Genomic DNA, 16,337 nt, shown 5'->3' with positions numbered 1-16,337 from the left:
GTTGCTATGGTTACAAACTAGCAGTTGAGCCGGCGCAATAATTTAGAACCTGTCATCAGGCAATTTGACCGGAACGTCTTTTTAGCTGTCCTATAACACTTTTTAACGGACACCCTGCAGCCAATCAGAATTGAGTATTCACCCAGACCATGGTATAAAGAGGGATTATATCTATCCATGATCTGAGTATAACTCTACGTGTGTTTAGCATATTGACCTTTAACAAAAGATCCAGTCAACATAATGGGTGGATAGTTGGGAAATTAGCAAACCTTTTGTGTCGAAAGTCGCTGATTTGTAAACAATGGAAAAAATTAGTATTAGCCAGTCCACCATTACTTTTTTTTACTAAACTATTTTAGCAACTGAGCCATGATATTGGTCACAGGTTACGTCCAATGTAGCTTCTGAACCACTATGCTCTGTAGGACAATAGGTGTGTGCCTGTGTGTGTGTGCGTATAATATATAAGTTCCATCACAAAACCACTGTGAAGTTATGCCTTAGCACCTTTTCCCCAAAACTTCTATTGTCGCACTTAAATTAGAAAAAAGGGAAGTGTCAAAACCACAAAGCAACCAGTCATGCCGGATCAAGTACTGAGACGCTGCAGTTTCACACAATATGCATGCACTTTGACTGAAGTGAAAGCAGTCTAAATGGTATTAAGATTTAGATTATTATGGTGTATTGTCTTTTGGTATTATAGAATTGTATATTTCAGTATGCAGTATATAAGTATGTATAATAATAGAAAGATAATAACCCCTTTTACACTGCTAGATTTTCGGTGAATGTTTTCCGCCTTGTAGGGTAAAGATATTGGCGGAACCTTTTTGGTTTAAAAAGAACGAGGCGCCCTTCCGCCACGGGAGGGGCTGTTGATGACTTGTGGGAGGAGCTGTTGATGATGCCACACGTGCGACCCACTGGCGATGGACTAACAGGAAACAGCTGATAGCAGGAATGAGCAGCTAATAGCAAAAGGGAAACACATACCTAACCCCTCCTTGCCCTCGCAAATGAAGAGGCCGTTAACCATCAGATGATGGGGACGGTGAAGGACGGGCCAACTCATTAGAGAATCGCCAAAGGACAGACCAGCCGCGGCTACCCTTGGAGCACATCAGTGTTTACGTCAAACGCTGAGCTACACGTTTTGTTACTTGCTCATGCCTCCCATTGCCCCGAAAAAGGCGCATTCTGTATGAACAAAAGTAGGCCGATTTTGTTTTTATACTGCCAATGCTGAAAGAAGACTGATTGGGCTTTCCTGCAAATTTGCACAATTCCTATCTAAAAAGGGCTAATGTCACTGTATCAGTTAATACTCACCTTCCCTAGAATACATACAGCCATATTTCTGAGCTCAGTTTGTCAATCATCATTTAAATTTGCTTCACACTCTATTGTACTGGTTAATTTTACCCAAAAAAGTAATGAGTATGCTGTCATGTCTATGGTGATTGCAACAGAACAACTTACATACACACAGGATTTAGTCAATTTGAAAGAGAAAATGCGATGTATGAAACCAGTATGTGGTTAATGTATAGTGCAGACTTTAACAGTACTGTTTTTCTTTCATTTTGAAAGTGTGGCTTAAATGAGCCAGTCAAATCAAGTTTATCCTAAACCAGGTTTTTCTGATCCAGAAAGCTTAACAATACTGCAGGCCTGGTGTGAAAACTGCGTGTTCAAAATGCACGACATCACACAGATTAATTATGAGGAAGACTGAGGTGTCATGATTTCCAGACCACAGAGCAGCACCTTTTAAACAATCTTTGAAGACAGAAAATTGACATAAAAAATGAATGTATAGCGTGAGCAGTTTAAGGGCACAGAAATAGATGAACTTAGTGCTGCTGTCTAATCGCGTCCTCTTGGTTTCAAGCCCAGTTTGAATAACACTTTTTTTCTCATTGTGTGAAAAATCTATCATAAATGTCAAAAATGTATCCACATAATAAGTAATACTCTGTCTTTTTAAAACAACAAATTGCATTTTGTTTGTCTGTAAGCATTACATTTAAAGACACTTTTGAAATACTTTTGCTATGATGCTAAGCCATGTGTCAAACCTATTTTGAATGGGCTTCAGTGACCTAAAGTCAGAAAAATGAATTTTAGAAGGTATGCAAATGCTATATCAGCTAAAGGTTAGCAAGCAATATCATGTATCCTCGGGAGATTCATGGTAACACTGCTGACTTTGTTTAAAAATGACTTTGAAGCAACATATTGGTCCCTGAATTAGTTTGATTACAGTAAACAGTCAATACCAATGAGTGATGCTGTTGAAATATTTACCTTTAAAAATACATGCAAGCTACTACCATCTGTCGAAGTGTTGAAGTGTCACATATCACACATATTCATTGTAGCATGTTGCTCTGTATTGCTTTAACATCCGTTCCTCTGTGTGTGTGTTTGTTTATCAGACTGTCCTTAGGACAGACTCAGGTCCTTCTCCAGTATCAGGTGTGTGTTTCAGCGCACGTAGTTATAAATAGCCAGCTGACCCCCCCAGGCGATGCAGCTTGATATGTTTCCCTCCCTTTCTTTATGTCTGTCTCTTTTTTTCCATTGCTGCCTCTCTGTTTGTCTGTGGTTCAACCGGTTCCCTTCTTGCGATGTCGGAGACAACCGCGACTACTCTGTTTCCCTTTCATAATCAGCATCTGCATGTCTACACACGTAACCAGTGTCACATATACTGTAAAGTCATTCCACACAGTCATCGATGCAGTGTTTTTTGGTTGTATTTTAAATTGCGAGGTGTGACTACGGATGAATGTGACAAAGCTGGTAAGCTAGTTATCATGCAAGCAACAAATAAACCTGGAACATCTGTGTAATGAAAACTGCCTCGAATTAGTTGGCTAGTTTGGTAGGAATTGAGAAAACTCAGACAGAAAGTCACATATGTGTGTGTGTGTGTGTGTGTGTGTGTGTGTGTGTGTGCGTGTGTGTGGTTAATTGACACATGCTGTGTGGTGTGTGGCAACACTCACATGATTCTCAGTAAGTTAAAATTGATGCAAAGTGGAGTTTTTTTGTCAAGGAAACGTATTCTCTTCTATTCAAAATATTTTAATGTCTGCAGTGTATTTTTGAAACAGTCAATATCAGCTTTGTTACTTTTTCCTTGCAGTGAGTAACATCGACTTTCTATAGGGGGATGCAATGACTTAACTGTTGGTGCGTGTGTGTGTGTGTGTGTGTGTGTTTGTGTGTGCACAGAAAGGCCCCTGTGTGGATTTTGAACATGAACTCATTTGTATTCATTGATAAGAGAGTATAGATAAGAAAGCAGGCATCTGGATAAGAATAGTATCATTAAAAAACGTGTCATGTTAAACCTGTGCTGCCTCTAGATATGGACTTTTTGTTTTATATAGGATGTGTGTTTGCACACTGAAAGAATGATTGTGGTTCACTGAAATGTGCCTTTTACGGTCATAATTTGGCAGCAAATGCACACCATGCTTTTTTATTTAATCCTCCACTTTATCAGCAGCCGGTCTCAGGGATGGGCTTTCTAATTTGCTGACACTCCCTGTCTACGCAGGAATAAACTACAGATTGGTTCCTCTTTTACAACTGCATTTCTCCTTTGTTTCTCAATGACAGCTGTTACCAATGGAGCCCCGATTGACAGATAACCTGAGGGTTTTGTTAATCTTGATCATCCTCATCTCTACAGGTAAGAAGCTCTTTTAGCCTCATTTTCTTTGTTACAAATCCACAACACGCTGTAGCTCTGCTGTGCCTGTTTCTATACGCAGTATACGTTATCATGTGTGGAGACATTCAAATACAACATATGGTAGAAACTTCTAACAGACACCACACGTTTCCTCTGTGGAGAAGATGATCTGATTAGATTTTTGAAGCGTTTGCAATGTACATTTGCATGTCTGTGAACAAAACACAGCAGCCTAATACTGCTATAACGTCTCTGCATGTACGTATAAGTAACAGTATAATGGCACACATGATAACATATATTTGTCATCAAATACGTAATTAACAATCTAATTGCTGTATCGTGTTATGTTTAATATTTCATGACAAGTGTGGCATTGTGGGCGTACAAGTGCCTCCTAAAAAAATAGGAAAATATTCAGCTGACATTAGGAACATTCCACTTGCCACCAGTGCAGTTTCACTTGTAGCAAGAACTGTTTGAGGGTCAGTATCTTAAAATGGATGTGTGGGCTCCATTAAGGGTCAAGATTTTGAGGTTTAGTACATTATGTTAAGAAATCACATTTGTTGGTGTAAATCACCTTTAGTAAACACTCACTGTGAAACACCAGTCTGTGTAACATAGGTGTTACACATGCTTACAAATGCATGCACACATATTTAAGTTGCAAGTTGCACCTGTAAATTAATCGTATATGTGCATGTGTCACACAGAGGGCTCTACTCTGTTGCCATGGCGAGAGGCACCTCTGCATTTCCCTGCAAGCACTGAGGTCCTCACCTAAGACAGTTTGGCATTCTGTTAACTTGCCGCACACCGCCATAGGAAGACGTGCACTATAACCTTGATGCCGAGAACTTTTTCTGAATGTCATTTTCCAAGTCCAAAATGTTATTGAGCATTATTTTAGCCCATAAAAATACCATTTTCATGCACATTTTGATAAGTTGCATCAGAAAAGTTTTATGGAAACTTTCAATAAAAAAATTCAATAAAACTTCCTGAATTGCGCAAAACATTTTTCACTTGCTTGAGGTGGTTTTACTTTCCGTAAAAAAAGAGTTGATGCATAAGATAGGGAAACGCCTTTTCTGAATAAGTTCTGACAAAGCAAACATTAAACTCACATGACTGATCAGCTGTTTCCACTGCCTTGTATATTCAAGCCAAACCAGTTGATGGAAACGCACCAAATTCACATTTCTTTTTTTGCAACATTTCAAAAGTTTGCTTAAAATGTGACAATTTCATGGAAACCCAGCTACTGAATCAGAACTGAAAGAGATTACTTGTTCATGATGACCATTTTTGTAGTGTGAGTTCATCTGTGTGTAAACCTCGAGTGTTTGTTTCAGTATTGCGTCCACAGCTCTTATTTAGTCTGAATGTATTGTAATGAATCACTCACAAGCAGGAGACCAGAGTAGCGTTCAGGAAAAGGTCAGTTTATTTGATCACTCCAAAAACTCCAGTAACACTCCAGGGGTAGCACATAAAGTCTCCGTCCCAAAACTCTGACTCCTCTACTGTAACACCCCCCCCCCCCCCCCCACATACACACATACTCACTTACAGTATCCAGCGGGACAGCCCTCCCCCCTCTCTGCTCCACCAATCTCCAGCCCTCACACTGACTGACATCGGACTCCACTAATACCACACTCACCACTGCCCCAGGGTCGCTACAGTATTTTAGATATATTTACAGTAAAACCAAACATCCAGCCACCTTTTGTCAGTGTGTGCCTTCTTCTGTCTCCTTCAGGTTTAGGTTCAAATGACCTGGACTGGAAGTTTTGTGGCACCTGGCGCCACGGCAGCGACTCCCCAAGCCTGAATGTCAGCCTCTCCACAGGCTGTCGTGGGATCTACATCTCAGCTAATCAGAACTCTCTGTCCATCGATGGGCAGATCACAGCTCAGTGTAGGCGGTCTGAAGTGATTCTTCTCAAGGATCTTGGGCTTTATTCAGGGGAGGAAACTCAGTTCTGTCTGTACTGGGAGCCGTTGCTGGACCAGGTGAAACTGCAAGTGAATCAGACAAAGGAGAAAGGAGGCAAGGTGAGGATTTGTAAACTGGAGGAGGCTGGTCCATAGAGGCAGAGGAGGTTGCTCCTAATCTATTTTTCAGAGACAGGAGGGAGATCAAAATATATAAAGGAGTAATTGGCTGACAGAAACAATTACCAAATCTCCATATAAAATTATTTCACTCCCCCTTTCTTTGAAAAAATCCATTCATGGGTTAGGGTCAGGGGTTAGATGACAAAAAACTGAGGGGGAAAGGGCATTCTGTGTGAAGTGATGGTGTGGGGCAGTCAGCTTTCCTCCTTAGGATGGGCCCTCTCTCTGCTGGCGCAGCGTCACCCCTTGTTGGACTGACAGGCTTCTAGTGACACACAAGCTGCATTTCCATCCAGAGTTGCATTGATTGTTTTTAAGACATCTTGTAAGCAATTTTTTACTCCTTCATTTGTCACTCAACATAAGAAAGTAGACATAAGTAGCCAACTAGTGTGAAATAACATGACACTGTTGGTTTTCCTCCTGTCCTCTCCACTTTCTTGAGGCATGCGAATATAACCCAGGTTTTTCACCTGCCATTTTTTGCCCATTATCTGACTCAATATCTTAAAAGTAAAGACAAGTACATTTTTCTGCCTTTTCAAAGTGAGCGGATGGCAAGGACACATCATACAGTCTGTTATGTAGAAGGTTTCTCTTGGTAACTGCAGCAGGGAAAGTGATAGTGATAGAAATGTGTTATACTAATGCATGTATATGAACTGTGTAAAATTTAAAAGTACTACCAAGTGAAGAGAGTTTTGGTTGCAGTTATGCTACTGTATCTTAATTGGATACTTGTTAAAAAGCTTAATGAAAGTTGTTCATTTTAGTTTATATTATTTTGTTGTACAGATTGAAGCAAAGAACTTTACTCTGTGCTGGCCTGCCAGCATGCAGGGCTCCTGCTGCACTGATCTGTCTGATGATCTTACGGCACCTGAAGCAACCTACGGCATCAAGGATGCAGTAGTCAAAACTGATCCTGTCACCGACAAAATCCGAACAGCCTACAACTTTACGGCACATTCCGTCAACTGCAGTACGTAAAATGAATGTGATCTATAGTACAGTCTGTAAATGGAATATATTAAGCAAGTGAGGGTTTTACTGACTGTACATAATTTAAATTTGTTTTAGTATTGTTTTCTGCTCCTTTAAGTCAGTGTTTACAAATTGATTGTTGTCTGACTTTAGAGTCACATTTCTGTTTTAAGTGTCACGGTTGACACATGTTTAACATGTCAAATTCCAAACTTTGCTTTTTTTTGCAGTGGTATTGTGTGATCAAATGAGCCAGGGATCCACCCAAGTCAACATGTAATTTCCTCTCTTTTTCTCAATGCACCATCACATTTACTGCTGTAGACTTTTGTTTTTTTGTCAACATCCTTTTTCACATGACTTTGTCTTAATTGCTAAGGCCACTGTTGTGAAGCTTTATGTAATCAAGGGAACTGTGACTACAAACAGGAAGCTAAACTTTATACTCTGTTAGGGCGGGGTAGCAAAAATAAACTTGCCTTTTAAATTACCATTGAAACCACCGTTTTTGACTTAATATCATGGTGGTGTGTGTGCTGATGTGTGTATCCAGGACTGACGAATCTGGGGATATCATCCAGATTGGACTCAATCCTGAGCATCCCTGCGCTCGCAGATCTGAGGTGGAGATGAAGGACGATTTCAGGGGTTACAACATCTCATCACCTGTAAGACAAACAAACAAAAAGAGTTAAAGTTTGCTCAGATGTGTGGGAATTGCAGATGCTAGAATGTTTGCTTTTTTTGAGCACGTTTAAAAAATGCTTGTACTTGTTGGTTTAAAGGCTAAGGTTGACCTTGGGAAGGTGTGGAGAAAACAATCTCACCCTAAGGAACATTTCATAGCTGTTCTGGAGCTTTCAAACATATCATCATACCAATATATAAACTGCCATGTCTTAGCTCAAGAATTAAATTTGAACTTTAGAATTTACACTTAATTATCTCGGATCACATGTTAGGCTACGCTGCAGCCTTCACAAACCACATCAGCAATATTGTGACCACACTGGTTTCGTCTCAGTTGCATTTAAGCTGCATATTCAAAAATGAAGCAAATTTCTTTTGAGACAGAAACTCAAATTCATCAGTTATTTATGCTCTTATGCCTGTTTTGTTGGAACCATAGAATAAAAGGGAAGATCAGCACGCATGAAACACAGCAGTGTGTTCACATAGGGATTTATAAGCAATCAGTGACTACTTTTACATGCACATACTACTTTGGTTTTTCCCTGATTCCGAAAGAGACAATATTCCCACTAAGCTGTTTACATGTCTAATGACAACGAATATTCCACTAACATTCCTGTTTATGTGCAGTTGTTATATTTGAGTATATCCAAAAACCTGTTAATTTCTAAGTCTTTCATAATGTTTAAATGTGGGTGTGTTTCTCTTTCTGAGCAGGAATGTGGGCTTTTCTTTTGGGCATGCATCTCTGCCCCAGCCTTGCAAACATTTGGCCAGTTGTTTTGTGTACAATGCACATAGCTGCTGCAAACGTGACATGTGAAGTTACGAGAGCATTCCGAGATCAGTAATTAAGGATTTAGTCTCTCAGTTCAGTTCAGAGAAATTTATTGATTCAGAAAATAACTCATATATTCATGTATTCACTCAAAGTCTATTTCCCCTTAGCAGTGGTCAGACAGCATTGGAAAGCATTGCACTGACTTGTCTCGAGACCGCAGTATAATGTAGCTCAACTGAGTAGGCTGCTCCCCTCCTGTAACTATACGTGTCCATTTTTAATCAGGGGCTTCCTTAACAGCAGGTTTTTAACCCAGTGAATGAGTGACTGTGTTAACATTTTCATTTAAGTCGAGGGTGGTGGTGATTTAGTTGAGAAAATAGGTGAGAGGTTAACCACATGAAAGTGAACGATAGCTGCATTTTACTGACAAGTACAGGATGGATTTTGAATGCTGACTTTTTTCCCTCTAAACTATGTATCTTAAAATAGGGCCATTTGTGTATGTACCCAGCAATCCCACATGCAGATCTACTAATTACAGCTGTGTACAGCATAGGGTTGTGATGCACGCTCACAAGCTGAGCAACAGAGTGGTTCAAGTCGTGTCAGTGATTTAGGAACTTTTTTATTTGGTTGAAAATGTTCCTACGTCCTGTATTTGATAAAATAATGAGGAACTGATGCTCAGTTCATGTATAGTGTTTTCCTGCTCACTGTTCATGTATCGACTTGAAAATGAATTGACCCACACCCTGCTATGCCTTCTCTAACTGTGGGCTTCTCTCTGTGTATATTCTGTTTTCCAGGCCCCTAAAGGTGTATCTGTGAAGACCACTACCACTGTCTGCCTCCCCTCTGCTCTAAAAAAAGCTGCAAAAAAGACCAGTAAAGTAGTCTGCACTTTCTTCCAAAACAACTCCCTGTTCCAGGTGAGGCTCTGTTTGCCCTCTTGCAACACGGGCAGAGGAGAAGAGAAGTCAGTATGACTTCATGTACCTTCCTCCTGTGCACCAAATTTCTTGATCCAAGACTAGACTTTGTAATAAAACACCAGTTTCACCGACATAATATCTACACTCAAATGCACCATTTCCTTTGTGTATAAATACAGTATGTAGGCTGTATTATATCAGGGGACAGGTAAAGATGTGTGTGCGTGTGTGTGTTCCAGGATGGTCACAAGCATGACAGGGTTCTTGATGATGTTGTGGAAATCACTGTGGAGAACGAGGTCATCGCTGATCTGTCCGAGCCAATTAGGATTGACTTTCACCATGATTTCATACCTGTAAGTTTGTGTATTTGTTGTGCCCTTTGTCTGTGTTGGAATGATCAAAGTCTGCTTTATATCTTAAAAATATATACTGTCAAATTTTAAGTTTAATTTTGATTTTTAATTTTTTAATTTTGATTTAAATTAATGGTAGCCACAGATATGTAGTAGGGGAAATAAATGGGGTTTTTTTTCATTAAATGTAATTCCAATGCAGCCATTCACATGAATTGAACGCCAGACATTAATATTAACTCAAAAAACTACACAGATAAATAATTACAACATTATTTTACATTAATAAGTTATATGCAATGAAGTGGAATAACTTCAATGTCTGGTGTAAAGTCCATGTGAGTGGCTGCATTGAAAATATGTTTAATGAAAAAATGCTGACGCCTTGAAAACTTACTTCCCCCACTGTATACTGCATTTACGAATAGTACAGTCGGATATTTTTCACAGACTTCTCAAATGTGGGTTTGCTGCAGATGCTGTAAAGATGCTCCTTTTTAGTTTCATGATGTCTGCTTCAGGCAGTTTACCTTACGAACACAGACAACACAGAAACCACTTGATGGTTTCTTTTCCTTCCTCACGTCTTGCGAAAACAGATGGTGCTGTTCATACACGTAGGACAGTCTGTTGCCTCTTCTCTGTAATGCACACATGCACATAAACCCACAGTTTATTGTCGTACTTGATCTGTATTATTAATATTACACTGTGACTTCCACTATCTGTTGTGATGTGTTTACACACAGCAAACCAGATTTTACATGTTGGACTCAAGTAACTATTGTGACTATTTACAGTGGCGGCTCTTTCTACTACTACTGAATAAAGTGGTTACTTTGAACCTTTAATATTAACAAAAATGTGCAGCATCTTAATGGGAAGTGATCACAGCTCACGCCTTTCTCTACCTTGTTATTTCAGAAAATGCATTCAAGGAAATGTGTTTCATGGGACACCAGGAAAGGTTGGAACCCTTTAGAACTAACCTTAAAAACAATATTCCTTCAACATATGTGCAGATTTCTGTGTTTATGTACTGTAATTTCCATAGATGATAATTAAGTTTGTTTAAATCTTTATTTTTATTTGTGCAGATCCATTGCAGGTCAATTGGTTGGTTGATGGATGTAAGACAAAACAGAAAGGAGCGAAACACACCGAGTGCTTCTGTAACCATCTGACTTACTTCACTGTGCTAGTGGTGAGACGTGCTGCAGACACACTGCTATTTTTTCACACACGACACTGAACAGAGAAAGTGACACAATGTGGGGGAAAAAAATCAACATCTATGAGTTTACACACATATATAGAGACTATCACACGTATTAACCTCTAGTGAAGAAACACAAAAAATGCATAGAGAAAAAACATATACGCACTTCCATTTTGGTGGCTGAAGGCCTTGTGGCTCATTGTTCTGTGACCTCTGACAGCAAATGGAGCCTCGCCCTGTGCGCCACCTCCTGGCCCTGACCGCCATTACATCCCTGGGCTGTGCTGTGTCTGTGATCAGCTGTATCGCTCTCATCATTTTTCTCTGCAGGAAGAGGTAATACTGCCTTTTGAGCGCTTATGCAGTTTATTAAAATAGATATATATTATATAATATTTCTTTAACAATTATGGAACCTACTCATTTCTTTTCTACTCTCCCTGTAGCAGGCGATGTAAGGAGCAGTCCATACCCATCCACTTTGGCCTAGCTGTGTCTCTTGCCTCCCTCAACCTGCTCTTCTTCTTTACTGGAGTCCTGGCCAACGTGGGAGGGGAGAGTGTATGTGTCTGGGTGGGGGCAGGCCTCCACTACACCCTTCTCAGCTCCTTCACCTGGATGGGCATAGAAATTTTTCATACCTTCTGGTTGGTCTACATGGTTTTCATCCCCTCCCCGAAGCCCTATGTATGGAACCTGATTGGCTTTGGTGAGTGTTTCAAGTAATATTTATAAAAATGTACGTCATGGTACTTTAAGGTTAACATGGTATGACCTTTGAAAATTCTTTTCCAGTTCTCCCTGCTGTTCCTGTGATCATCCTAATTGCAGTCGGTGGCATTTACGGAGTGAGGGAGGTGGTGCCAAGCGATGACGTTCACAATCCTTATCTGATGTAAGCAGGCTTGTTTTATTAGATTACATATTTCTGGGGAGAAATACAGTGCCTGAACAGTGTAAATATAAAAGCAAACACTGTAAATCACAAAGTCACACACCACATGTTTTGACAATAGTCTTTAGCAGGAGGATGGTGGGATGTCTGTTTCAGAAAAACAGGAATAATTTTAACATTATTCTGGCATTTTATTAGTCCTCTGTAGGATTATTTGCTTTCCCCTCTTTTAAAACATTTGGTGTTTCCAGGTGCTGGATGATAGACACCAGTCAGGCCTGGCTTGCCCACTATTTCACCACTTTGACAATCCTGGCCATCCTGGTGTCCACGGGCATTGTGATGCTCTTCCTGGTCTACAGGAAGATTCGCACCAGGGATGAATGGAGGCAGAACCGTGTGGCTTTTCTCAGCATCTGGGGCCTCAGCTGTCTCTTCGGGACAACTTGGGGTCTGACCTTCCTGGACTTTGGACCCCTCTCTGACTTCATTCTCTTCCTCTCCTGCATCCTCAACTCATTTCAAGGTCTGTGCTCGTGGTGTTATGTGCCAGTTAAAAACATGCAGACTTGAGATTGAGCTTGGGGTTTATATCATGTTGTTACACTCAGCTTTGCATAGCAGGAGGAGCTTAGCTGCCAGCTTCTATCAACTTGTGTAGACTGTTTTTTCTCATTTATAAGAGAGCATAAAACAGAACTATCAGAGCAGGACAGAGGCTTGTATTTCCAGGTGTTGTACTGTGTCACCAGACACATATTTGTCAATTGGTCACAGATATACTGATCCAAAGGGGAAAAAACATGAAGCAAACCAAGACAAGCTACATATTTGTGTCATTTATCATCAACTTATCATCACCACCTTCACACAAGGTTTAACTATATATAGTCGGGGGTATTTTCATTGTTGGCTCAGAGATTGGTGACTGTTTATGTGGAGCCAGTGCTCCATTGTATCAGTGTGGGAATGAGACAATGGCTGTGGTTAATCAAGGCCTCCTGTTACTGGTGCCTATCAGAAGAGAGGCTGTTTCCTCTCACATGCAGGATGCTTGTTTTTGATTCGGGTTTCAACTTGTTAACCCCATTTTTGCTGCATGTTGGTAGTTCAGTGAGAGAATTTTCTATGCCAGCTAGCTAATGTGACAGTATAATGATATAACTGGTCGGGCTTATGCACACTGTGCATGGCCCTCTTATAACAGTTGTTCCATTTGAGTTTTATTGAGGATGGAATTTGTATTGTATGTTGACTTATGCACACCAAACATGTAAAGAAGTACTTAGACATTTGGGAAATACACATCTCTCATGTCTGTTCAGTAAATATGAAAGTGCAGCCAGGGGCCGGTTAGCTTAGCTTAGTTTAGCATAATGACTGGTAACAGGGGAAACAGCTTGCCCAGCTTTGTCCAAACAAAACAAAATCCACCTGCCAGCCCATCTAAAACTCACACATTGTGTTCCTCTCTACAAAAACCAAAATGCATAATGACAAGTTGTGGTTTTATGGGGTTATGTGCCGGACTATGTCTTGGCTGAGCGGTAGCTTCATCTGACAGATTTGAAGGACATATATGGTTAGATAGAGGGACATTGATCTTTATGTCTAATGATTTCTTTAAACTGAATCTTCACAGATACAATGATGAGACATTAAGTACTTTCCATAGAAAAATAAGAAAAGCAGATCTGAAAAAGATCAGCTTCCAAATAAATTGATGTGGTCCCACAGAAACACAGATTATTTATCACAGTGAAATAACACTAGCCTTTGTCTAAAAGTAAATCTGATCAAAGCAGCACGTTGTCTTCTGCGCAATGTCTACAGAAACTTGTGAGTAGTGTATAGATAGCAGATAGACGTGTACTGTATAGAATATATAGGTGGTCTCTGTTAGCAATAATTATTTTTGTCACATCATTTTGTCTCATTAATAAGTCTCGTAAACTTGGTTCCATGAAACAACAAAAACAATAAGTAAAAAGTTTAAAAACAAAAAATTGGTTCTATTTGATTAACTCTGGACTGAAACCAGAGATACCTGGCAGGCAAACATTTCCTTTATCAACAGAGCAAATGCTTTTCATTTTAGGATACATATACTAACATCTTGTGACAGCTAATAAAGCCAAACCTGTTCTGGATCTGTTCTCCCAGGGTTCCTGCTGATGCTGCGGTTCTTCATGCTGGACCGGATGCGGAAACAGGCTGATGGCTCCTCTCTAGGCAGCACCAGCACTGGGTCCACCAGGCAACACATGCTACAGGCCCAGGAGAAGAGTTAGATGGACTTCATAAAAAAAAAAAAAAAAAAACATGGCACATAAAGCAAATCAAAGCTGCTGCAGTCAAGTTTTTATGTAAAAATACGGTCCACCGCTGCTACACTGTAGAGTCACTGTTTCTTCAGGTGAAATTCAGCTGTCAGGTGTGGTAACTGCTGGAAAAGCTGCGCAGAGTGAAGAGTGACTCCAAAAAGCAGTGAGCAAGCTTTCCATACATACTGTGCCTCTAATGCTCCTGGTGTCCTCTGGTATAAAACAACAAAAGTATAAAGCACATGAATGGAGATTAAAGGTCTTTACGGGTCCCAGATGACGGACCTGAACCCTAAAAGACACAGGAAATACATTCTAAGATCCAACCTGATGATTTTCAGAAACGTATTTAGCTGACACATTTTTGCCCAAGACCGGTGCATGTCAGAGAGGAGAGAGGCCTGACGGATCTCGGGTTTATTTTATGGATCCAACAAACCCAGTAATTAAATTTGCAACCGTTCCATGCCATTCTGCTTCTAAAAACGTTTTTCATGTCAGATAGGCCTACAACATAGGTTACTGTTCTTGGGCATCTCACTGGAAATAATGTCTAATAATGTTTCAGATTTCTGTTTTTATTTTATTTATTCGATTTTCACATTTTTGTTGTTGTTATTGCTGTGATGTGAGCTGCTACGCCTGCCTGGAACAATTTACAGTAGTTGTTCGCAGTTTTGATAAGCGCTTTTGTTAGATAGCACATACAAATATAAATGTTGAAATTTTAGTGACATGTAAACAGACATGTTACACGTCGTTAGCTTGGTTAGATTCTCCACAAATTCAATCGTTTAGTTAATTTTAGGGAAACTATGAGCACCGAAGTATAATTTATTCAAATTTACCTGTATGGTAAACAAGAGAAAGTCCGAATATGTGTCCATTCCTCGATTATTTATATTCCTTTAGTCTTTAAGGGTCCACCAGTCAAAACACTTTTTCATGTAATCAATTCAAGTTAGGAATATTGTTAGGCTATCCATCTTTTCTCCGCTCCATCGCCAACTCAATGACGCTGCTGCTCAGTGCTTTTTTCACCTTACTTTCGCTCTTGTAATCTGATCCTAAATCAGCCTTATTATCACTGAAGTTACACACACAGCATTTAGCCTATGCGTTCATCTCAGATCCACTCAGGTATTGCACATAATGGTAAACAGACCCATGGTAATTGAATGGGACCCGACCTAGAGCCAAATGTGGACCCTAACCTGTATGGGTCTCATGTCTTAGGGTCGGGGTAGACCCGTGAAGACCTCTATTGGAGACTAGCTAAATATAATCAACACTCTGCTGGAAGTATTTTAATCAACAACGTACACTTTGCAGTCAAAATATGGTTAAGGAAAAGATACTTGATTACTTGATTCTTCTTCTCTGGGACAGTGAAGAAGAATTGACACCATCACTCAGGAACTCATAAAACAGGCCTGGAGCCTGTGTTTGTAGAATACCTAGACTGGGTCTAGTTAAAGAAGGGAAAAATGTGTTTGAGATTATATATTGTAAACTGGATAAAGTTAAGCTTTACATCCAGACAGAGAAACATGGAGATGTAAATGATTACTGTGCTGTGATTTTCATTATGTTGTCTGCAAAGAAAAAATGATAGCCTATATTATAAGTGAAGCTCTCTTTGAACCTTAGATAAGCTTTTTATTTTGTATGTCACGTGTAAGCATTTGTTTAATAGCTTATTTTAAGTCTTCTTAGCACTTTAGATTTGCAGTCTTTTAAAAAACTGAATTTATAGAAGCTTAGTGACTCGTCTTTTGTATTGTTCTGATGTGCATAATAGAAGACATACAGTATGTGTGTATGGTTAAATAATAGCTTAATGTTTTATAATAACTTTGTCCCAGACTGCATACAGAGCTAAAGTCAAAATAATACATATAAAATATAATAATTATCAGGTCTTCCTCTTCAAATGGATCAAATTTAAACTGAATTAATAAATGTGGTTGGCAGAATGTGGTCAGCTTTCAAACTGAAATTTCAAATTCCTGTATATATAATTTTAGTGAATATGACATTTCTTTCATCTCAAGCAGAACCCACCAGTGAGTTTTAAATGCTGTGATATTTGCACTTTTTTATTTTCTAAGGTGAAATGTTATGTCACTGAAATGACTGTGTATAGTTGTGTTTTTATGGATTTACATAGCATTAATAAAAAATCTTTGCTTAAAAGGAAGTAATGGCTGTGTGTGTCTCTGAAACTGAGTGTGCACCAGTGCAATGTAAGCACATTGGAGACTCACTGTTTTCCTGCTCAGTCATCCCTCCTTCTTATCTGTGCCTGTGT

The 16,337-nt window shown here is 39.6% G+C and overlaps 1 protein-coding gene across 2 annotated transcripts in view; it reads left to right on the top strand.

Annotated features, from left to right (window-relative positions):
* LOC126392797 (adhesion G-protein coupled receptor G5-like) overlaps nt 1-15,919 on the top strand; it is a 22,776-nt gene extending 6,857 nt beyond the window's left edge. Inside the window, exons 2-15 of one of the 2 annotated variants that reach the window (XM_050048450.1) lie at nt 3,637-3,709; nt 5,481-5,776; nt 6,635-6,821; nt 7,054-7,099; nt 7,377-7,491; nt 9,107-9,229; nt 9,472-9,588; nt 10,513-10,555; nt 10,686-10,792; nt 11,028-11,143; nt 11,257-11,516; nt 11,603-11,702; nt 11,954-12,228; nt 13,866-15,919. In XM_050048450.1, coding sequence (XP_049904407.1) covers nt 3,646-3,709; nt 5,481-5,776; nt 6,635-6,821; nt 7,054-7,099; nt 7,377-7,491; nt 9,107-9,229; nt 9,472-9,588; nt 10,513-10,555; nt 10,686-10,792; nt 11,028-11,143; nt 11,257-11,516; nt 11,603-11,702; nt 11,954-12,228; nt 13,866-13,993 — 1,977 coding nt within the window. In that variant the 5' untranslated portion in view covers nt 3,637-3,645 and the 3' untranslated portion in view covers nt 13,994-15,919. Of the gene's footprint in view, nt 1-3,636; nt 3,710-5,480; nt 5,777-6,634; nt 6,822-7,053; nt 7,100-7,376; nt 7,492-9,106; nt 9,230-9,471; nt 9,589-10,512; nt 10,556-10,685; nt 10,793-11,027; nt 11,144-11,253; nt 11,517-11,602; nt 11,703-11,953; nt 12,229-13,865 lie in introns of both variants that reach the window. The other variant, XM_050048442.1, reaches the window with a different exon arrangement.
* Nucleotides 15,920-16,337: the final 418 nt, after the last annotated feature.

Source organism: Epinephelus moara, chromosome 1 (assembly GCF_006386435.1).
Source record: "Epinephelus moara isolate mb chromosome 1, YSFRI_EMoa_1.0, whole genome shotgun sequence".
Lineage (NCBI taxonomy): Eukaryota > Metazoa > Chordata > Actinopteri > Perciformes > Serranidae > Epinephelus > Epinephelus moara.
Note: the sequence above shows the minus strand (reverse complement) of the source record. Positions and strands in the feature narration are given on the sequence as shown.